The sequence below is a fragment of the Astyanax mexicanus genome, chromosome 11 (genome assembly GCF_023375975.1).
Source record: "Astyanax mexicanus isolate ESR-SI-001 chromosome 11, AstMex3_surface, whole genome shotgun sequence".
Classification (NCBI taxonomy): Eukaryota; Metazoa; Chordata; class Actinopteri; order Characiformes; family Acestrorhamphidae; genus Astyanax; species Astyanax mexicanus.
In genome coordinates, this window is record NC_064418.1 from 45,642,284 (window position 1) to 45,665,945 (window position 23,662).

The 23,662-nt window shown below is 42.2% G+C and overlaps 2 protein-coding genes across 17 annotated transcripts in view; both read right to left on the minus strand.

Moving 5' to 3' along the window:
* map2 (microtubule-associated protein 2) overlaps positions 1-7,752 on the minus strand; it is a 192,494-nt gene extending 184,742 nt beyond the window's left edge. For all 14 annotated transcript variants that reach the window (XM_049484766.1, XM_049484778.1, XM_049484775.1 and 11 more), the window contains exon 1: positions 7,674-7,752. The gene's annotated coding sequence lies outside the window, so the exon portion shown is untranslated. The remainder of the gene's footprint in view (positions 1-7,673) is intronic.
* Positions 7,753-12,563: 4,811 nt separating this feature from the next.
* Positions 12,564-23,662, minus strand: part of kansl1l (KAT8 regulatory NSL complex subunit 1-like) — a 40,238-nt gene continuing 29,139 nt past the window's right edge. For all 3 annotated transcript variants that reach the window (XM_022680066.2, XM_049484782.1, XM_049484783.1), the window contains 4 exons: positions 17,947-18,059; positions 17,224-17,314; positions 13,850-14,114; positions 12,564-13,039 (listed from right to left, as the gene is read on the minus strand). In XM_022680066.2, coding sequence (XP_022535787.2) covers positions 13,902-14,114; positions 17,224-17,314; positions 17,947-18,059 — 417 coding nt within the window. In that variant the 3' untranslated portion in view covers positions 12,564-13,039; positions 13,850-13,901. The remainder of the gene's footprint in view (positions 13,040-13,849; positions 14,115-17,223; positions 17,315-17,946; positions 18,060-23,662) is intronic.

Sequence of the window (23,662 nt, forward strand, 5' to 3'; positions counted from 1 at the left end):
GTTAAACAAAGCAAAATACTCTTTAAATCATTCAAGTGCTCTTATTTGAGTTTGTAACTCTGATGAACGTATCCTATGCAACAGAGGAAACTCTTGCTCTTCCTTTTCTGTAACTGTCCTGATGAGAGCCAGTTTCATCATAACGTTTTTGATGGTCTTTGCTGTGACTTTCCTTCATTTCTTAAAGTATTCTTTCTCTACTTAGTTGAGTAATTCTTGCTTATTATAATAAAGATTAGAACATTACTCAAAAATTCACTGTTCACTGTATACATGTAACTCTACCTCTTCACTTCTTTACAACTGATGCTCTTAAACACTTTATTAAAAGGCAAGAAATTCAAGTAATTAACTCTTGATGAGTTCAGCACAGCTGTTAACTGAAAGCCTGAATTCCAGGCGACTCTCAAAACTTGAAATAATTGGATGTTTCCTCAATCTCACGGCCAAATTTTAAATAATAAATTTTGCGCAACCTTTGAACAATCTGCTAAAGACTCCAGAACAATGCCAATTTTTTAAGGTATTTTGTTACAAAGTGCAAAAATACAGTGCAGGCCAAAAGTTTGGACACAACTTCTCTTTTTCAATGCGTTTTCTTTATTTTCATGACTATTTTTCAATTGTAGATTCTCACTGAAGCATCAAAACTATGAATGAACACATGAGGAGTTTTATGTACTTAACAAAAAATTGTATGTTTAGTTTCTGAGAGAAGGTGTGTCCAAACATTTAGCCTGTACTGTACACTCAGGATTGAAACTCTAGAAGCAGTGGTGCTTCCGCATCGAGTCTTCAAGCTTACCCGCAGCCTGTGGGAACGCTTCGACCTGCTGACACTGACAGCCAAATGAGAAAGCGAAACTTTCTGCATCACTCATGCCATGCAGAGAGAGAGAGAGAGTGTGAAAGAAGCCTCGGGCCTCCATCGATCCGGGGCCGGCTCGGGCCGCTTCAGGCTTCGTGACTCACTACCTTTTCATTAGCGATGCATCAGATGAATATACAGCGGCAGCGTCTACCGCCTGTTTACAGCCAGCGCAAATCAATGCCCACAACAGCACAGCATGGGAATCTGATTAGGCTCTGAGTACCTGTACCGCACTCAATCATCTTTTCTCTCTCTATCTCGGCCTGTCTCTTCCTGTCTTCCTCTCTCTCTCTCTCTCTCTCTCTCTCTCTCTCTCTTCCTCTCTCTCTCTCTCTCGGCTGCGGTGGATACTGCAGGGCTTCTAACCTCGCTGTCCTAAAATGGAGGCTTGCTCCGACACACGAATAAGAGACCCTCGATGTTCTACACCGAGATTTAAGAGCCTTTCCAGCAGATTTATTCAACACAACCACTTCAGTCAGACACACCGCCATGCGGGGACGCACTACACGCTCGTCTGAGAGCGAAACCTGCAGAACAAAGGACAAAACGAAGATGCGCATTCAAATGTCAGGGCAGTCACTGTCAGCGCTGAAGAGGATGCTGAAGAACTGTACAGTTCAGTAGCAATCATGGTGTAATTAGTACGTTGTAGAGGTGGAGTAATAGAACGGTATAGGCAGTTGAATGGAGAATACTTGGTACGCTTAAAAAGTTTGGTAAAGTTGGTCATGGTGGTCAACCAATGCAAACATCATGATCAAAGTGGTTAACTATCATCAACAGCGTGACAATGCTGGTCGATGAAAATACAGTAGATGTGAAAGGTTAACCTGCTTGGTCATGATGGTGTTGCTGGTGGTTGGTCAACCACCATGGTCATGGTTATGGTTGGCTTGGTCATAGTTGTCACATGCTTGTCCACTACATTGGTCATTATGGTTAATCAGCATGATCATATGGTCTTGCTGGTCAAAAACTTGGCGATGTTGGTTGTTCTAGATGTTTGACCACCTAGCATGATTATGATGATCATGTTGGTTAACCAACTTGGTTGTCAAGCTTAGTCATGATGTTCATGCTTTTCAAAAACCTTGGTCATGACGTTTTACAAGCTTGGTCTTGATGGTCACGCTAATCAACCAGCATGGTCGTGATGGTTGACCATCACAGATGTTATGGTCATGCTTGTCAACCATATTGATCATAATGATGGGTGTTTTGCTTGGTCATGCTTGGACACTACATGATTGCTTGATTTTCAACATTGTCCAGCCATTGGCTTGGTCTTGTAAATTAATCAGCAGTATCTGCATAGCCTGTGTGGTCTCGATGATCATGCAGGTCAGGTAGGACTGTGACCTACCTTGGTCATTGACAAGGACAGGCTGGTTAACCAGCATGGTCATGATGGTCATGCTGGTCAACCAGCTTAGTCATTCTGGTCAACAAGCATGGTCATGCCAGTCCAACATGGTATTGGTCATTAACCAGCCAAGCCATGACACTACAACCATTGTGCTCAACCTGCATAGTCATGAAGGTAATATTGTTGATACAATATGTTGAACAACATGGTCAACCACCTTGGACAATCTGGTCAACCAAAATAGTCATGATTTTTACCAGCACATTAATGATGATCATGCTGATCAACCATATTGGTGGTGATGGCCATGATGATCAATTAGCTTAGTCAGCACAGTCATTTTGGTCATGGTGGTCAGCCTGTGGGGTCCTGATGGTCATATGCAGGTCAACCAATATAATCATGATGGTACCGATGGTCGACCAAGATGGTCATGACTGCCACCTACCTTAGTCATGGACAAGGACAATTTGGCTAACCAGCATTGTCCTTGTCCATGACCATAGTAGGTGGCAGTGATGACCAACTTGGTTTCCCATCAATACCATAATGACCAACCTGGTCCTCTGTGATGGTCAACCATCACGACCCTGCTGGTTAATGATGTTTCACACTAATCAACCAGCAGGGTCGTGAGGGTTGACCATCACAGAGGTTATGGTCATGCTCGCCAACCACTTTTGCCATGATGGTGGGTGTCTTGCTTGGTCATGCTTGGACACTACATGATTGCTTGATCTTCAACAAGCATGGTCATATCAGTCCATGATATTGGTAGTTAACCAGCCTAGCCATGATGCTACAGCCATTTTGCTTAACCTGCATAGTCATGATGGTCATGTTGGTCTACCAGCTTAGTCATTCTAGGCAACCAGCTTTGGCTATGGCGGTTAACAAGAACAATCACTTTGATCATGATTCTTAACCTGCACAATCATTATACAGTAGTCATGCTACTCAACCAGCTACCTCAACATGGTCAACCAGCATGGTCGTGATGGTCGACTTGCACACAGTCATTATAGTCATGCTGTTTAATTAGCTTGGTCAGCTTGGTTATGCAAGTACAACCCACACAACAAAACACACTCCATGCTGATTAAATGCAATCTGCTCAACCATCTCAACCCACCTCACCAGCTTACCATATCCCCAGCCTGTGTATTGTTTCAGCAGGCCAGCAGTGTGTGTGTATAAGAGGGTGCTACGGCTGAATTCCCCCTATCCCTGATGTGTCGCTCACCCTTTAACACACCTGCTGGATGAAAGCCCTGCCTCACAGATAACACAAGCTTCATCTGACAAGAATCTGTGTGTGTACAGCGTGTTCAGAGAGACGTCAACCCAACAACAGCGGCATGTGTGTTTGTGTGTGTGTTGGAAATCCGTGTATCATTCGTTCATTTGATATTCAATTGAGAATCAAAATCGGAAAATTAAAAAACCAATTCGTTTTTTCGTTTTTTCGTTTTTGAATATAATACCAAAAAACGAATAACGGCTTGTATTTTGTATTTTTATTTGGTTATCCAAACAAAAATTGGAAATTTAAAAAACGGACCAGGAGAATCCGTGTATCATTCGTTCATTTGATATTCAATTGAGAATCAAAATCGGAAAATTAAAAAACCAATTCGTTTTTTCGTTTTTTCGTTTTTGAATATAATACCAAAAAACGAATAACGGCTTGTATTTTGTATTTTTATTTGGTTATCCAAACAAAAATTGGAAATTTAAAAAACGGACCAGGAGCCGAATTTGATTTTGATTTTGAACTTGACCCATTTGTGTGCCCCGGAAGTTACTGATTTGTTTATTCTTGGTGGGTTTCTGTTGCGCGGGAGTTCACTGCAGTGTTATCTACACAGTCTGTATTGCTGTAGGCTTTGGATGGAGTTGAGGATGGAGAGTTTTATCTTGTTCAGAGGAACTAAACGCGTTGCAGTGAAAGAAGACGATATGACAACAGAAAATACATGTCTTTTTCGGTTAAGGTCGTGTTGAACACAGAACCTTCTAACACTCATTGCAGAACATCGCTGGATCCCCATTTGCTGCAACGTGCACGAAATCTCTTCATGCGTCTTACCACCTTCAAAAAGATCTTTAATTAGGCCAGAATGTGGTTCCAGTCCGGCCATGCTGCCTACAGCAATACAGACTGTGTAGATAACACTGCAGTGAACTCCCGCGCAACAGAAACCCACCAAGAATAAACAAATCAGTAACTTCCGGGGCACACAAATGGGTCAAGTTCAAAATCAAAATCAAATTCGGCTCCTGGTCCGTTTTTTAAATTTCCAATTTTTGTTTGGATAACCAAATAAAAATACAAAATACAAGCCGTTATTCGTTTTTTGGTATTATATTCAAAAACGAAAAAACGAAAAAACGAATTGGTTTTTTAATTTTCCGATTTTGATTCTCAATTGAATATCAAATGAACGAATGATACACGGATTCAGGAGCCGAATTTGATTTTGATTTTGAACTTGACCCATTTGTGTGCCCCGGAAGTTACTGATTTGTTTATTCTTGGTGGGTTTCTGTTGCGCGGGAGTTCACTGCAGTGTTATCTACACAGTCTGTATTGCTGTAGGCTTTGGATGGAGTTGAGGATGGAGAGTTTTATCTTGTTCAGAGGAACTAAACGCGTTGCAGTGAAAGAAGACGATATGACAACAGAAAAAATCGGCAGGATCTTTCAGGTGTTTGTCTAACGTTCCGTAGCTAAATGTCATATTTAGTTAATGTTATTCTGTGAATTGCCACCTACATACTTTTTTATATACGTGACTAGCTGGCTAACTAACCTAGCTAGCTAGCTGGTTAGTCTATACATGGTGTAGTAAACTTCTTCCCTCACTGTTTTCATTTGAAAAGGTACACGGTCCCAGTGTCTACATCACTGATGACAACAACGTAGCTGTATTTCCTGGAGCTGATGGCAATCAAAATCAAAATCAAATTCGGCTCCTGAATCCGTGTATCATTCGTTCATTTGATATTCAATTGAGAATCAAAATCGGAAAATTAAAAAACCAATTCGTTTTTTCGTTTTTGAATATAATACCAAAAAACGAATAACGGCTTGTATTTTGTATTTTTATTTGATTTTGATTTTGAACTTGACCCATTTGTGTGCCCCGGAAGTTACTGATTTGTTTATTCTTGGTGTTTATTCTTGGTGACACTGGGACCGTGTACCTTTTCAAATGAAAACAGTGAGGGAAGAAGTTTACTACACCATGTATAGACTAACCAGCTAGCTAGCTAGGTTAGTTAGCCAGCTAGTCACGTATATAAAAAAGTATGTAGGCGGCAATTCACAGAATAACATTAACTAAATATGACATTTAGCTACGGAACGTTAGACAAACACCTGAAAGATCCTGCCGATTTTTTCTGTTGTCATATCGTCTTCTTTCACTGCAACGCGTTAAGTTCCTCTGAACAAGATAAAACTCTCCATCCTCAACTCCATCCAAAGCCTACAGCAATACAGACTGTGTAGATAACACTGCAGTGAACTCCCGCGCAACAGAAACCCACCAAGAATAAACAAATCAGTAACTTCCGGGGCACACAAATGGGTCAAGTTCAAAATCAAAATCAAATTCGGCTCCTGGTCCGTTTTTTAAATTTCCAATTTTTGTTTGGATAACCAAATAAAAATACAAAATACAAGCCGTTATTCGTTTTTTGGTATTATATTCAAAAACGAAAAACGAAAAAACGAATTGGTTTTTTAATTTTCCGATTTTGATTCTCAATTGAATATCAAATGAACGAATGATACACGGATTCTCCTGGTCCGTTTTTTAAATTTCCAATTTTTGTTTGGATAACCAAATAAAAATACAAAATACAAGCCGTTATTCGTTTTTTGGTATTATATTCAAAAACGAAAAAACGAAAAAACGAATTGGTTTTTTAATTTTCCGATTTTGATTCTCAATTGAATATCAAATGAACGAATGATACACGGATTGTTGGAGCTTCCAACATGGGAACTGCGCAGACATCAGTCATCTCAGGTTGGCAGTGGAGTGCTGCATTGAGCTCCTCGCCTGGTTTCCCTGTATGCTGATACCTGCTGCGGTTGATGCTGCTGCTGCTGCAGTTGATGCTGCTGCTGATGCTAAAACACTGGATCTTCACCAGCAGCATCATATTGTATTTAGGCTCTGTCAAATCAATATCATATCAGTGCCACTTCTTTAATTGTCATTAAATTGCAAAGCGACAGATTCTATTGGCTTACGATGATGATCTGCCTTTTATTTGGGTGGGTATCTAGTTTGATTTAGAGGCCTAAACCAACAGCACTTTATACAGCATACAATATAAAATAAATATAATATGCTTAGCACCACTAAACTTAAAAAAGAAATGTGGATTGAACATTGGAGAAACATGGTGTGTGTTGTCAATGTGTGTGTGATATGAAAAGAAATTAAATCTTTTTTTTTTTTTTTAATGTCTTTAAAAAAAGTACCTGGTATAAAATAATGGAATAATGAGTGAACGATGGTAGTTCATATGGAGCGTCCACCAGGGGGCGCCAAAGCGAGGCGCTCTAATAAATAAGGGCAGCAGCAGGGGAGCTGCTAATGCTGGTTAATATCGTGCACCTAAATAAAAGATTGTAGACGGGATATCTTGATTATCTTTATTTGTTTTAAAGAGGAGTTTGTGAAAAAGGATGAAGATAAAGAAAATCAAAGAGGAGAGAAAGTAAAGTGGGGTCTGCATTATTTAGAATTAGAAATAAATATGGTAAATTTTAGTATGATTGAGGTGGGTGTGAAAAGGGCATTGAAAATGAAGGGATTTTATGAATAGGGAATTATTATAATAGTATCACTAGTGATCAATAGTGCTATTAGAGTGTTACAGCATCATTGATTGACGATTGAAGATTGATGCAGATCTCTCTCTCTCTCTTTCTCTCTCTCACACACACACACTAGCCAGACAGCCCTGCAACAAGCACATTCACACACACACACACACACACACACACATTTATATACTTCTATTCATGTTTATATCTATTTAAACATCTATAACAGCACTGCTTCTGTTATTCAAACACATATACAGACATCACCAACATTTCACCATTCACTAAACCACCCCCCAGTTAAACCAGTCCAGACACTGATGAACTGACTGGGTGTAGGAGCTGTCCTCCAGTCAGACTCAGCACCAGCAGCAGCTCGCGCACAGAGGAACAATGCGTCCTGCAGGGATTAACCGGCACACTTACAGCTTTACCCACCGGGATTAGTGAGCAGGAAAACCCCAGCGTGTCGTGCCTCCCCGCCGCAGTGCCCTCAGCCCCCTGCCCCTCCCTGCCCTCCTGCCCCCTTCTCCCCGGTGCAGCGTCTTTATGCGTTTGTGGGTAAAAAGCTGAACTCCGGTTCTTACCTGCTCGGTGCGCTCACTCCTGCAGACTGCCTCACAACGCAGCGACACGGGGGCGGGGAGACGCGGCAGCAAGCCACGCCCAGCAGGCGGGGACTAACGAGGTAACCCCGCCCTTCTGTCTGATTGCCGTAATGTACAAAGAAGCAGCGCATAGAGGGAATTGCTACCAAACGTAATTGCTAGAAAACGAAACGAGCAATTCATCAAACGTCCTGTTTTATGATCTGGGTCAAGTTTTTTGGAATATTTTGAAAAATGTACTATTGTCCTTTATTTATTATTTTTGGGATAAAAGGGGCAGATATTATAAGATTTATTTCTTCTTTCTGCTGCCTTTCATTTTATTTATTTATTCATTATTTTTCTTCTGTATATATATATATATTTTTTTTAATTAAATAAATAAAACCTTTAAAAAATGATCCGTTTTAAAGTCTAAAGATCTAGCCCAGCTGGCACACCACCGACCTTCAACTTTGAAATGTGGTTGAAACATAGTTGAAATATAATTGAAATATTATTGAAGTAATGTTGTTGTTTCAACTTTAAAACAACATTTAAACAACATTTAATGTTAAATGGTTGTGCAAATATTTAAATTTTAACGTTAAATCAACATAATGTCCTCAACCTTCTGCCTTTTGAAATAACATTTTAAATATTATCACCATATAATAAAAAAATAATAATAAATGAAGCAGAGATAAAAAAAAATGGGTTTTATCAATGTTGATTTACTTTTTAAAGACAACACCAAATCCAACATTGATTCAACCATAGCATTAACGTTGATTCAACGTTGAAATGGCAGCTGGGAGGAAAAATAATTAAAAGTATCTACTATAAAAGTACCTTTCTTCTGCTTGCTTTAATTTGTGTAATTAAACATATAACATGAAAATAATATGATTATGAAAATCTCAAGTATTTGCAACCACTCCCTGCAGAAACAAAAACTAAAACATAATTGCGAAGTTACATGAAATATTTAAAAAAATGTTGCAATATGTATATTTTTATGAAAATGAGTGAATTACTATTAGAGTATTTACATCTATACAAATTTGCACTGCTGAATTAAATTACTATATAAAACTACGTTCTTGCACTATGTGTATGGCTACAGTATGGCACAGTAACTGGTGTACATTGATGTTTCACTGTTTAACTGCACTTTCTCCATTACATACACAAAGACTTCTTATCTATCTATCTATCTATCTATCTATCTATCTATCTATCTATCTATCTATCTATCTATCTATCTATCTATCTATCTATCTATCTATCTATCTAGCCTAATTAAACCATTATATATTGCCTTTTACTTATGACACCTATCTTCTCCTCAGCAAACATCACCCACCCTGTTCCTATTTTTATTCAGATATAACACACTGATGTGTTTTGCTGTTGAAGACACCCACACTTTAAATAACTCCAGCTCGACCACACAGAACCGGGATGCTGTTTAACCGTCTCTGTTGTTTAACTGAACAGTCTGCAGAACCAGGGCCTGCTGTTGGGATCTCCAGAGACCTGCTGGAATAGCAGGACTGTTTTATCTTGTTATGGTTTCACATTGCAATCCATTTTATTGGGTTACATTTAACAATGTTACCCAATTTACATTATTGTTCTGTTTTCTCAGTGTATCTTGTATGTGTATCTTGTCTTTCAGTTTTTGAGATATTGATGCTGTTCCAAAGTAGGGGTTAGTGGGAGGTAAAGTGGAGATCAAGTGGAGGTAATGTGGGGGGATGAGGTGGAGGTGAAGTGGGAGGTAAAGTTGAGCTAAATGAGGTAAAGTGGAGGTAGGGTTGGGGGATAAGGTGGAGTAGATGGGGTAAAATGAGGGAAACGTGAAGTATAAGGTGGAGATAAAGTGGGAATAAAATGGAAATAAAGTGAGGCGTAAGGTGGAGATAAGGTGGAAGGAAAATAGAGGTAAAGTGGAAGTTAGTGGAGGTAATGTGGAGGGTAATTTGAGGTAAAGTGATGTTAAGGGGAAATAAAGTGGGGTAAAGAGGAAGCACAGTGGAGGATGACATGGGTTAAAGTGTAGGGTGAATTAGGGTAAAGTGATGATTAAGGGGAAATTAAGTGGGGTAAAGTAGAAGTAAAGTTTGGGTAAAGTGGGGATAAAGTGGAAGATAAGGTGGGCGTAAAGTCCATAGTAAAGTTTGGGTAAATTAGATGGTATAATAAGGATAAAGTGGACGGTGTAGTGGATGTTAACATGGTAAAGTGCAGGGTAAAGTGGGGGTTTATGTGGGGGAAAAGAGGGTAAATTGGAAGGTGTAGGGGAGCTAAAGTGGGCAAAATTAGCAGTAAAGCGTAGGTAAAATAGCAGTAAAGAGGGAGTAGCCTGAGGCAAATTGGGGTAAAGTGCAGGATAAAGTGGGGGTAACATGGAGGGTAAATTGGAAGGAGTTTTGGAGCTAAAGTCAGGACAAATTGAGGTAAAGTGTAGATAAAGTAGCAGTAAAGTGGGAAAAGAAGTATGTAGTAAACTAAAAGTAAAGTACAGGGGAAAGTGTGTGGTAAAATTAGGTAAAGTGGGGTATAGTGTGTGTGTGAATGTGTGTGTGTGTGTGTGTGTGTAAGGCATGTGTGCGCATGTGTAAGTGTGTGTAACATCTTGTTCCGAGAAGTCGACACTTGAATGAAGATGGTGCATTAGACCTGTCATCTCCATCTCTCAGAGCAGTGAGGGTTGGGAGATGATGGCAGCTGGACCAGGTAGACAGACAGGTGGCCAGACAACACACACACACATACACACACACACACACACACATACACACACAGGCACTCAGCTTCCGGACACTCTCACTGGCTGCTGATGATGACAAGTGGTTTATTAGAGGTAACACCCTACAGCTGCAGCAGCTGCATGCACACTTTCAAACACACACACACACACACATCCCATCTCCAGAGTGTGTAAGAATGTGAGTCTCTGTGGCAGTTTGAGTAATGGATTTTGAGTGACCTCATCACTTCACTGCCTAATACATGTCCAATTTACACTTCCAAAACTTACACCCAGAGTACTTCACTACACTATTCTATTCAGTTTGATTTAATTAAATTAAATTAAATGTATAGTTCACTGTAAAATGCAGTGTTTTTTTGTGTCTAACCATCAATGGTCTGTAGCATATGATCAGGAATAGACTGGATCAAATGCCAACTCACAGAAACACTGTTGATTCATGGAATTGTTGAGTGAATATGTTTATAAAGCCACACATATTAACAGAATTAGCATGTGACTGTTTTTTTTTTAATATATGTATGTATATATGTATGCATGCAAGTATTTATTATTCATTTATTTATTTATTTGTTGTATTATTATTACACAGTGTATTCTAAAACATTTTATAGTGATGACATAAAATCACAAATTTGTTTTTTCTTTCTCCATGTGTGACACAGCAGAGCCTCCCTGTGGCTACTCTAGGTATTACACTCTCTCTCTAACTTTCAGTCTAGCCTGTGATTGTTTTAGCACATTTAAACCAGATTTAATATTCTCTTTAATTTGATTCTTTTTCATTTTAGTTGTTTCCTTTATCATTAATAAAAGTGACTGACCGATTGATTATAATAAAGTCTGATTCATCACATAATTTAAGACTTACAAAAGTGTTTTTTTTTTCTTAAATTCTTATGTATAAAGATCAGTTGAATGTTATTCTTTTTTCTTAACATTTTACTGAAGATAATTTAAAGAAAGGAGGATTGTTGAACTATTGGCTGTATCCTTAATCATTACTTATAGATTCACTGAATTTTTAAACACTTTATTATAGTTGGCTACATGAAAAAAAGTATAAAAAGTGACTTTTCTTTTTGAGAAATTTTTATAAACATTTTTGTCACTCGTTCTGTCTGTTAAGTTTGTTTTTACATGTTTAAAAGTTTTTCCTCTCAGCCGTGGCCTAGATCTGTATCTCTGTATAGAAGTTTTGTGACAGTGTTCATTGTAAACTGTATTTTATGGACTATAAGGTGCACTGGATTATAAGGAGCACTATCAATGAACACACACATTTTGTGGTCTATTTTCCTACATAAGCGCACCGAATTATAAGTCACATTTAAAGCGACACTAGTGACAAACAGGGGAGTCGCCATGTTTTCCTCTAATTCAGCAGGTAAATAAAACTGTAATTCTTTTCAAAACTATCATTTTATAAAAAAACAAGCGAGTGCTAAATGTTAGTCTACACAGATTTCTCTTCTGAAAACTGTATTTGGGTGAGTAAAGTGCTTCTGTTTATTTACAGTAAGCTTAGATTTCCAATATTTTAGCAGGATTAGCAGCACCGCTAGCTACAGTTAGCAGCGCTTAGCGCTAGTAAATGCTGCCCGATAGCGCTACACTGGAAACCATGAGTGTTCCAGTAAGCCAGGGCGCTATTAGCAAGCTAGGTTGCTAATAGCGTAGCTTGTTTTAACACGGTAAATGCGCAAACTACGCTGATATACTCTGCTCTGAACGGCAAAGGAGCTAGCTCTGTGGTTAGCAACTAATGCTAATACTATTCCAGCAGTGCTAGCCAGGGTTAGCAGCAGGCCACAGGCCGATAATACTCACCTCTGAACGGCGAAAGAGCTAGCGCTGCAGCTAGCAGCTAATGCTACTACTGCTCCAGCCTTAGTGCTGAAGAAACTTCACTGAAACTCCTGTGTGACACTGTACTTCAGCAGAGAGGCTTTACTGATCTTTATTACCCAACTGGAAAAATTTATACATAAGAAGCACCGGATTATAAGGAGCACTGACGATTTTTGGGAAAATTAAAGGATTTTAATGTTGTCTTATAGTTTGAAAAGTACAGTTAATAAATCTGAACAGAACTGAATGGAGAATTGAAATGAAGGTGTGCGATTTGTAGATTTATTGAATTATTACTGGACAGGTTTAAAAACACAGTGACATCCAACATTAGAAAAAAATAATCAGCATGTGTTCCTGTCTATTACACCAGATACAATCACACGTGAACTGATAGTGTAAGTAGAGTATGTGTTGGTAAAATCATAAAAATCACACTGTATACTTAAAAAGATTTATAAAAAATAAATATATTTAATATCATTTAATTTAATAAAAATAGCTATAGACTAGTAACTAATATAAATAATGACAGTTTACAGTCCCATTCAGAGGCCCTGCTCTTACTATTACAATCTTACAATTTAAAAAGCTTCTCCCTGTGGCAGAAAAACATGACAGTAAAAAGCTCATCAATCAGTGAGAAATGATTGGATGTGATTATTCTGATTTTGTGTGATGGTGTAAAATCTCCTGGAACAGCTGGTCCTGCAGAACTGCACAGGTGAGCTGATGCCTGTTTAAAAAAAAAAACACAACAAGTCAGAACTGAGATAGAAATTTTGTACTATTTACAAGAAAATCAAATTTAATGCGCTTTTAGTTAAAAATGACAATATTTTACATTAAGCTGGGCAATAATTTAGTTGTTAATAATATATATATATATATATTTATTTTAAACAAAAAAATGTGTTTATGTATATTATCTATGTATATATGTAGTGTATATACATATATACACTACCAGTCAAAAGTTTTAGAACCCCCCTCTTGTTTAGTTGATCCAGACAAGCTGCTTTTTAATTTTATCATCTCATCAATTACTTACAGACCTCTAATTCTTTTCTTCACCACTGAAACTAAAACTTAGGCAAATCATGTTAATCTGAGCTAAAGGCTAAAGCTGTTGTTGCCATGTGGGTCAGCCATACGTCTTTTACTTTTACTTTTAATAGTTACAGAGTTTTCTGTGTTTCTGTGTCTTTTTCTAGTTGTTATAATGAAAGTGTGATTGTGCTGTCTGTTTTGAAAAATTATTTGTAAACTGACATTTAAAAAAATAATAATTTCCAAAGCTTGGTTAATTTCCATTATTACCTACCAGCTGTAAGCTATTAACTAATTAATTGTTTTCATTAATAACAATTTTTTTCTGTTTAAGTGCACTTTTTCGTTACAGGTTATTCACTGGATCTAAAGAGCTTAAATCCCAAAATTAAATCAGTGTGTTCTAAAACTTTTGGCTGGTAGTAAAATCACTATATATATATTGTATTATTATCATTATTATTATGATTATTCTGATTATTCTGCAATAAAATACCCTTCAGTGTTGAAGCATCAGCAGGTTTCAGTGGTGACCTCAGCAGGCTGTGCTACTTCTCCGTGTGTCCAGCAGGGGGCGTGGCAGCAGCAGAGCTGAAAGAGGAGAAGCTGTTCTCACTGCTGAACTCAGTGAAACTCAGCTCTGCTCTCTCTCTGTGTGACCAGAGAGTGTCCTCTGATTTACTGCCACCTTCCTCACATCTCAGAGCCTCCTCTTCCTCCAGAGATAAAGGAAACACGCGCCTTTCCCACGGCAGCTGGGGCTACAACACATACACACACACACACATTAAATCAATAAATAATTAACAACAAATGAATTTAGTGTCATACTGGTACAGAAAAGAGATTAACCAAAATATGAGTATTGCATTTCTATCATTACTTAATATCGTCATACACAATATAGTTCACAGTATATACACTGGTCAGTAAATAATGTAATTAAATTCTAGTGGTTTAACAGATCACAAGCATTAAACTTCTTTTATCAGATTTGCAAAAAAGAACGAGAGACTAAATCAACCACTATTTTTTAGTTTTTCTGTAATGCTATATTTGTATCAATTACCTTTATGTCATAACAGTTAATTTTAGTTTTGTATAAGGTTGATTTTTTATGCTTTTTATTTTAATTATGACTGTATAAGTGACATCTATTTATGCATTGTTTGATTGTATAAATTATTTTAATTTTGATGCTCTGTTTGTATTTTTAATTTATTTTTGCACTTTTTGTGCAATGATTTTTATTTATTTTAACACATTCTGTTTTAGGTGGAGTCAGAGAAGGTTAAGAGCCTACTCATTTACTGTTTTCCCCACTATATAAGTAAATGACTAAATAACGCTAGAAGGAGACCATGAGTAAGTACTTAGTGAATTATTATTTATTTTTTCATTTAAAAGAAATATCAATTTTTTCCTCTCTTTTCTTTGTGTGTACTGTAACGATGCAGAATGAGATATTTTACTAAAAAAGGAATTCTTACCTATATACCTATATTTGTCCATTATTACTACTGTAAGCTGACTAACTGGTTGGTGAGCACATTTAAAAGGTTTGTAACTGGAGTTTAAAATTATATATGCAGTACTAAAACCTTTGACACTGTTATGTTTAGAGTAAATCAAAACATTTTTAGTATTAAAATGATAAAAAATGTATTAATGAAAGATTTGGCTCAACTGCTTCATATAAACCAAGTCATTTTGGACTCGTTCAGGTGCGCACTCTAGTGTCTGACCAACCTGAAACACATTCTTTAATGATTATCTATTTTTTCCTCTCTTTAAAAAGTCTGTTGTTCTGAGGCTGACATACATAAAGATTTCAGTAAGTGTAAAACAAATCAGTTTAATCTTATACAACAAATCTGTTACTAATTTGAATTATTTAGTTATTAACAGACTAAAACTATTACTTCCTCTTTCCCAATTAATTAACTCATTTAATTCACAATTTTTAAACTAATCAATTAGGAAAGCAGTTGCTAGTTGCAACCTTATAGTGTAATACAAGTAGGTGTTGGACAATAAAAAACAGACAATGCTCTGAGATGCAGTGACCTTCACAGTGTGTGTGTGTGTGTGTTTGTGTCAGAAGGGGATGTGTCCTGGAGCCGTCACCTTTCAGCTGGAGCAACCTTTACAACTGCCCAGCCAAGATAAAGGCGCTCATTCTAGCTGCTAAAATTAGATCAGATGCTGCAGGAGCCACAGGTGTGTGTGTGTGTGTGTGTGTGTGTGTATGTGTGAGTGTGTGTGTGTTAACCCCAGACAGAAGGCAGAGCGCTGGATTGGAGTATCAGTGGACACACATTAAATGGGCTGTTATTTAAAGGTGTTAAAGTCATAAAAGAAATCAATTAGTTGCTTATTAACTTCATTTCAGTCTCAGGCTGATACACTATAACAGATGGTGACTCTGTTTTTAATCCATATTTTATGTTAATGCACATTCAGGCTGTTCAGGTTGATTTGTTTGTGACATTGTCATCAACAGTATTTAATCCTGTTCGTTTTTTTTTTTCACATGGGGAAACTTTCTACTAGATTCTGGAGCATTGCTGTGAGAATTTAATTGTTTTTTAACCACTAAAGGATTACTAAGGTTAGGATGTTGAATGATCACCACATAAACTTGAGCAATATATTGATATTTTGTCACACTGTGAAATTTCTCTTATTATATCGATAATATGATTTATTATATCCTCTTAAGACCCGACGTCCACGTATGGGGACATTACATTTCTACTTCTCTGCAGCAAAAAACAAGGTTGCAGGAATCCCAGTGGAAAGTTTTTATAGTCAGTACAGACAAAAAAAAGCCATATACAAATTCTAATCAAAGCTACAATGCTGTTTTTGGACTAATTGGGTTCTTCTGATCACAAATGGCAAGAATAATGTTTAACGTTGAAATAAACAACTGTCCCCATATGAGGACTTTTTTTTTTTGCAAAAACTTCCTGTGCAAAGACAAAGTTTAGTTGTTCTACTTTTAGGTCCTGCTAATCCCAAATAGCTGGAAGCATTTAAAAATTCAGACCAAGAAAATGCCTGGATTCTCAGGAGGATAACGAAGATATCATCAGTGCTTAAAGACAAAAAGGCAATAAAATAATTGCATTTTGCCTCCATGTCAAAATATTGTGATAAATTGTGTATCATGAAAATGTCTTTAATTTCTTTTTAAATTAATATATGAAATTATTTTTTTGTACATATACTTAATAGATTTTAATATAACATGTGATTATATACACCACAGGTGGTGGCTTTCATACTTACTGTTCATATTGATAATTATATTGTATCTACTATAATAAAGAAACATATTGTATTTCAAATATCAATTCCCCAACTCAACCCAAAAGTATTCCAAAGGGACTCCAAAGACCTTCATTGGATTTAAATGAAGAGATAAAGTAAAGTGAAGTATAGTATTCTGCAGCTTTTACGGAAGCAATTGCCACCATTGTTATGGTGCCACCATTGTTATGTTACAAACGTGTTGTAGCTACTAAGTTTTAAACAACAAAAAAAATCATTACTATAAGTGGGTTTTAAGATTGGTTATCTTCCTGTTGTTTGGAGGTGATATCAGAGTGTAAATCGAGTAGCTACTCCCATCTCAGTTATGTTGAGATTTCTTATCTCTTGAGAATCAGTCAAAGATTTAACTGACATCCTGTGTTAAAAATACATTACTCCAGCTCCCCGGTAAAACAAAAACCTTCCAAATAAGACTTTATATAGAGGCTGTCAAAACACCCATGGAGATCTTCATTATATTACACTAAAGCTCCTGTAGTTTGTATTTAGTAGATCAGAGGCCGTCTCCAGCAGGATCTCTGGGATGCTCACCTTTCTCTCCTCCAGGCTGAACTCAGGTGAGGATCCGAGCATGCTGTGGGTCAATGACTGATCTGAGCACAGCTGTAGAGAACCAGAAAACCTGTAAAAATAAAGAAGAGAAGAACATCATTAATGTAGATAACAGCTTCTAACTCAAAGAAACTGAAACATCAGGATTTAGAGCACAATAATTGATTGTGGTGACGGACAGTTCTGGTGGAAACAGGAGAGTTGAGGAGCACATTGAATTCTGTCGTGATTTGATCAGCCGTGGTTTTATGTTTTTTTGGATACAATCCGGGTTAGCACCCGAACATCCCTTTCAGACAGCTTCCTCTTACAGCATCCACAGTTAATCCTTTTGGATGTGGTTGGTCCTTCTTGGTGGTATGCTAACATTACCCTGGATACCGTGGCTCTTGATGCATCACAAAGACTTGCTGTCTTGGTCACAGATGCGCCAGCAAGCCGTGCACCAACAATTTGTCCTCTTTTGAACTCTGGTATGTCACCCATAATGTTATGTGCATTGCAATATTTTGAGTAGAACTGTGCTCTTACACTGCTAATTGAACCTTCACACTCTTACTGGTGCAATGTGGAATTAATGAAGATTAAACGCCAGGCTGCTCCAATTTAGCCATGAAACCTCCCACACTAAAATGATGACAGGTGTTTCAGTTTCATTGTCCAACCCCTGTATAAACACATACAACAGACACACACACTCACATGGTAGATCTGGTCCTGCTCCTGCCGTTCTCCCAGGAGCTCCAGCGGAGTTTCTCTCTGTGTTCATACCGCTGGTGTCTCTGAGAAAACGTCTCGTCTGAGAGCATATCCGCCTAAAAGAGCAGAAGAGATCTAATAACCTTCTTCAGGCTAACACATGGTAACACATGCCAACACACTACTTCATTTAAGGTATAGTTAACATAGATAAATTCAGATAGCATTAAGAATTGGCCTGAGTTTAGCTGAGACTTGGCATTGTCTATGCAGAATTGGGCAGTATGTGGATTATACTGAGCAGCCGGGGTTTTAGTTTTCGGTGAGTGATTTTTGCTATCTGAGAAGGAGACTAAATCTATGACTATATCAAACATAGTAGGCTAGTAGGTTTTGGGTGGTCCAGCTGACTAAGGTGCTGCCACTATGATCGGGAGATCGCTGGTTTGAATCCCAGTCATGCAGCTTGCCATGCATCAGCTGCTGGAGCCCTGAGAGAGCATAACTGGCTTTGCTCTCTCTGGGTGGGTAGATGGCGCTCTTTCCCCTCATCACTCATTTGTCCAGATAGTTTACGAACAAAAGTATTGGAAGACCCCCCATAATATATCAAATTACATTTTTTGTACATATATAAAATAGATTTTAATATAACGTATATCTACTAAAATGAAGAAATTTATTGTTTTTCAAATATCAATTTCCTAACTCATACCAAAAGTATTTCAAAGGGACTCTACTTTCATTGGGTTTACCTAAGGAGATAAAGTAAAGTAAAGTATAGTTATGTTATGTCACAAACATGTAGCTGCTAAGATTTAAACAACAAAAAAAATCATTACTATTAGTAGGTTTTAAGATTGGTTATCTTCCTGTTGTTTGGAGGTGACATCAGTGTGTAAATCGAGTAGCTACTCCCTACTTGGGAGGGGTTATGCAGAGAGGGTGGGCACCACTCTGGATCTGCCATCTGGGAGACACACAGCTGGGTTGGTGGCCTTTGGGCTATTTAGCTCTGTGGGTATGGTTTTAGCTCTCCTAGTCTTGTTAAAGACTGTAAGTGAGTGGCAAGCCGGTTCAATAAAGGAGCTGTTGAGCATTCAGCATGAGTCTCACGGGTCTTCCTTCCTCTTCCACGCCACATTTGGTGTCAGAAGTGACCCTGCTGGAAGATATTGAGCTGCTGGCAGGGGAAATCGAACGGCTGAGGAGGAAGACAGCGGACCAACGGACTAGAGGCAAGGCTCTCCAGCGGAGTGGACTCTGACCTGACGGCGCCAGCAGGCTGTTCGGAGGTCGTGGCCGGGGAGAGGACGACGCGAGCACGGCGGCGCTGGCTCCCAGTGCGGATGGCGCGAGGACGGCGGCGCTGGCTCACGGAGCGGATGGCGCAAGGACAGCGGCGCCGACTCGCGGAACGCACGACGCGATGATGGCGGCGAATGCCTCCGGGATGGCGGGCTTGACGGCTCAACCCCGCTTTACCCCCTACGACGGCAGCGCTGACTGGACAGCCTTCGAAGCTCAGCTTGAGATTGTGGCGGGCTGGACGGACGCCGAGACGGCCGCCAACCTCTGCCTGGCGCTGCGGGGCAATGCGCTGAGGGTACTGATCGAGCTCCCCGCCGAGTGCCGCTGCGAGCTGACGCGGGCGCTGAGAACACGTTTCAGCCGCCAACCGTCGGAGACGGACACCAAAATGCTAGTGAACTGACGCGGGCGCTGAGAACACGTTTCAGCCGCCAACCGTCGGAGACGGACACCAAAATGCTAGTGGCGGATAGACGCCGACAGCAGGGAGAGACACTGGGCGTGTTGGCATCGGAGATGGCCCTGCTAACCCGCCAAGCTTACCCAACGTTTCCGCGAGCGGCCCAGAGGAGGCTCGCGTTGGATCACTTTCTGCGCGCCCTCGAGCCGAGCGAGCTGCGCAAACACGTGAGGCTGGCCGACCCGCAGACCCTGGAGTCCGCGGTGGAGGTGGCGGAGCGGTCCGAACTCATCCTCTCAAGCCATCCTGGACCGTGGGGGGTGTCGCCGGTTGCCCGTGATTCGCAGAGGTGGGGTCGGAGCCGGTCTGATGCCCAACTGGAGTGCTGGCGCTGCGGGGGGCGTGGCCACAAGCGAGCGCACTGCAGCCGGCCGGTGAGGGTTACGGTGGCCCCAGGAACGCTATGCTTACCCTCGGGATCTGATTCCGGAACTGCCGGACTCAGCGGCTATTTCCTGAAATGCACATTGAATGGAGTGACGGTGAACGCGCTGGTGGATACGGGCTCGTCAGTCTCTCTGATACGGCCCGAGCTAGCGACGGAGGTAGCGGCCGAGTTTGTGACTGACAACAGCAAGCGCATCGCTCTCTCTTCAGTCACCGGGGATCCTATAGGTCTCTTAGGATTAACGGAGTTGACGATTGATGTCGGCAAGGGGCCCTTTCAACAACAGTTCTGGGTAGGACGCATCAACGACCCGTGCATTCTGGGCAAGGACCTGCTCTCACGCGTCAGAGCTATCATTGACTGTGCACGGGGCTCGGTGCTGGTGACTGGACTCCCCGTAGAGATACGCGACGAGTTAGGGGTAAGTGAACTGGTGGGAGGGAATGTGTGTGATTCGGTGCGTGATACGGTAGAGGGTCCGCTGGATGCGGGGTTGAGTGTAGATCCGATAGAGGAGATGCTGGAGCGCAGTTGTGTGGGTTTATCTGGTCCCCAACAACTCCGTTTGCGCGAACTGATCGTCCGTTTTCGCACGAGTTTCGCTGTGTCTGAGCGCGAGTGTACTAAAACTAGCCTTGCGGTTCATTCGATAAACACGGGTGACGCCCAGCCCATCAGGCTGAGGCCGCACCATCTTGCGTTAGCAAAGCGCGTAGCGGCGGAGCAGTTAGTCCGCGAGATGGCGAGTACGGGCATTATTGAGCCTTCGAGCAGCCCATGGTCGGCCCCGGTGGTCCTTGCGAAAAAGAAGGATGGAAATTGGCGCTTTTGCGTGGATTATCGGCGACTTAACGCTGTCACGAAGCTTGACTCCTACCCGCTCCCCAGGATCGACGATACGCTGGACCAGCTGTCTGGCTCAGCCTGGTTCAGCTCGTTAGACCTGAGGAGTGGATATTGGCAGGTGCCCCTCGCGGCGGGGGATAGGGAGAAAACCGCTTTCTCGCTCGGCTCAGCCCTATGGCATTTCACGGTGCTTCCGTTCGGATTGTGTAACTCGCCGGCTACTTTTGAGCGTCTTATGGAGCGTGTTTTATGCGGGGTTCCGCGGTCGTGCTGCGTCGTTTATTTGGATTATGTCTTGGCGCACGGAACCGACTTCGACTCCGCACTGTCTCACCTTGAAATGGTGCTCGGCGCGATTCAGGCGGCTAACCTGAAGCTCAATCCGGCAAAGTGTAATCTGCTAAGGCAGCGCGTGAGCTTCCTGGGCCACGTAGTGAGCGGTGCTGGCGTGGAAACCGATCCCAAAAAGACGGAGGCGGTCCGTGACTGGCCCACACCGCGAGACGCAAAAATGGTTTGCAGCTTCGTGGGGCTCGCCTCGTATTACAGGCGGTTTATTAGGGGGTTCGCGGACGTGGCAGCGCCGCTTCATGCTCTGACTAAGCCTAGTGTGAAATTCCGCTGGTCTGACGAGGCGGAGCGGGCATTCGAGGAGCTAAAAAGCCGCCTGTGCAATGCTCCGATTCTAGCGTATCCGAAGGTGTCTGAGAGTTTCATTGTGGATACTGATGCGAGCGACCACGGCCTCGGAGCAGTCCTGTCGCAGGTTCAGGACGGCTCCGAGCGCGTAATAGCGTACTATAGCCGGCGCCTGGACAAGGCGGAGCGCAACTATTGCGTAACGCGCCGGGAACTACTCGCGGTGGTCGAAAGCCTTAAACATTTCCGAGCGTACGTGTATGGGGTGCCCTTTCTGCTGTGCACTGACCACGCCTCGCTACAGTGGCTCATGCGTTTCCGCGAGCCCGAGGGCCAACTCGCGCGCTGGTTATCTAGACTCCAGGAGTTTCGTTTTGAGGTTGTGCACCGCCCGGGCCGTGGCCACAGTAACGCGGATGCTTTGTCATGCCGGCCGTGTGTGGCCGCCGACTGCAAACATTGTGCTCGTGCTGAGGAGAAATCTGCTGAGACCGCACGCTGCGCTGCAATCTCCGGGGATGTTACTGGCGCTGTCGGGGTGGCTCAGGTGTCCGTAGAGCAGCTCCGCGATGCGCAACGGGCGGATCGCGAATTATCGTGGGCAGTACACGCGCTCAGTGCGAACGTCACACCGTCATGGGGGGAGGTGGTGCCGCTGGGCCCAATTGCTAAGGCGTTGCGCTCCAACTGGGCTAGTTTTAGTTTGTTCCGACGGCGTGCTGTGCCATACCTGGGAGGATCCGGCGAACGGGCGGCGCGTTGTTCAGGTGGTGGTACCGCAGGCGCTTAAGGGATCGGTCCTACGGGGAGTTCATGGGTCACCTGGGGCTGGGCACTTTGGTGTCACCAAGACTCTGAAGCGCCTGAGGCAACGCTTCTATTGGCCTGGGTGTAGAACCGACGTGGAACTCTTCGTGCACTGCTGTGACGTGTGCGCTGCCAAGAAGGGCCCCTCGAGGGCGCCCCGCGCCCCACTTCACCCTTACCAGTGCGGCAGCCCGATGGAGCGGGTGGCCGTGGACGTGCTGGGCCCCTTTCCGGTGACGGACTCTGGAAATCGCTTTGTTCTGGTGGCGATGGACTATTTCACGAAGTGGCCAGAGACCTACGCGGTGCCGGACCAAGGGGCGGTCACTACTGCGGATATCCTGGTGCGGGAGTTCTTTTGCAGATTCGGGGTTCCGGAAGAACTGCACAGCGACCAGGGGAGAATTTTCGAGTCGGAGGTCATGGCGGAGGTCTGCCGCATCCTGGGAATCCATAAGACCAGGACGACGCCCCTTCATCCGCAGAGTGACGGACTGGTGGAACGTTTTAACCGCACGCTGGCGGCGCAGTTGGCCATGGTGTCGGACAAGAACCAGCGTGACTGGGACAGGCACCTGCCGTTAGTGCTGCTGGCCTGTCGCTCCGCTGTGCAGGAGACGACGGGATTCACGCCGGCTCTGCTTATGTTCGGGCGCGAACTGAGGACGCCGGTCTCCCTGGCTTTTGGGGCGCCTCCTGACGGGGGCGGGTACGATTCGGACACGCCCACTTTTGTCTCGGACCTTATGTCTTCGCTGGAATTAGCACACCGTCTAGCGCGCTCCAACCAGTCTGCTGCCGGACAGAAGCAGAAGCGTGCGTACGACACGCGCTGCTTTGGGGACCCGTTGGCGGTGGGGGCGAGGGTTTGGCTATATAACCCTCAGCGGAAGAAGGGACTGTGCCCGAAGCTCCAGTCGGCCTGGGTGGGTCCGTGCTTGGTGCTGTCCAGGCTGGGGGAGGTGGTGTATAAGATCTGGTGGGGCAGACGCACTATGATTGTGCACCGTGATAGACTGGCCCCCTATAGGCCGAGACTGTCGGACACTGTGGACGGTGGTGCGGAGCCTGCCGGCCTTGCACTCGTGCCTGACCTGAACTCTGGCTCTTCGGAGCCGCTGGCAGGCGGTGCCGTGCCCGGCCCCTCCAGGCTGCCGCGGGCACGGAGGCCGCCCGCCCGCCTTAATGACTTTGTTTGCGACTGATTGTAAAAAAAAAATAAATAAAAAAATAAAATGTTGTACACGGGGTTTGTGTTGGGTTGGTGG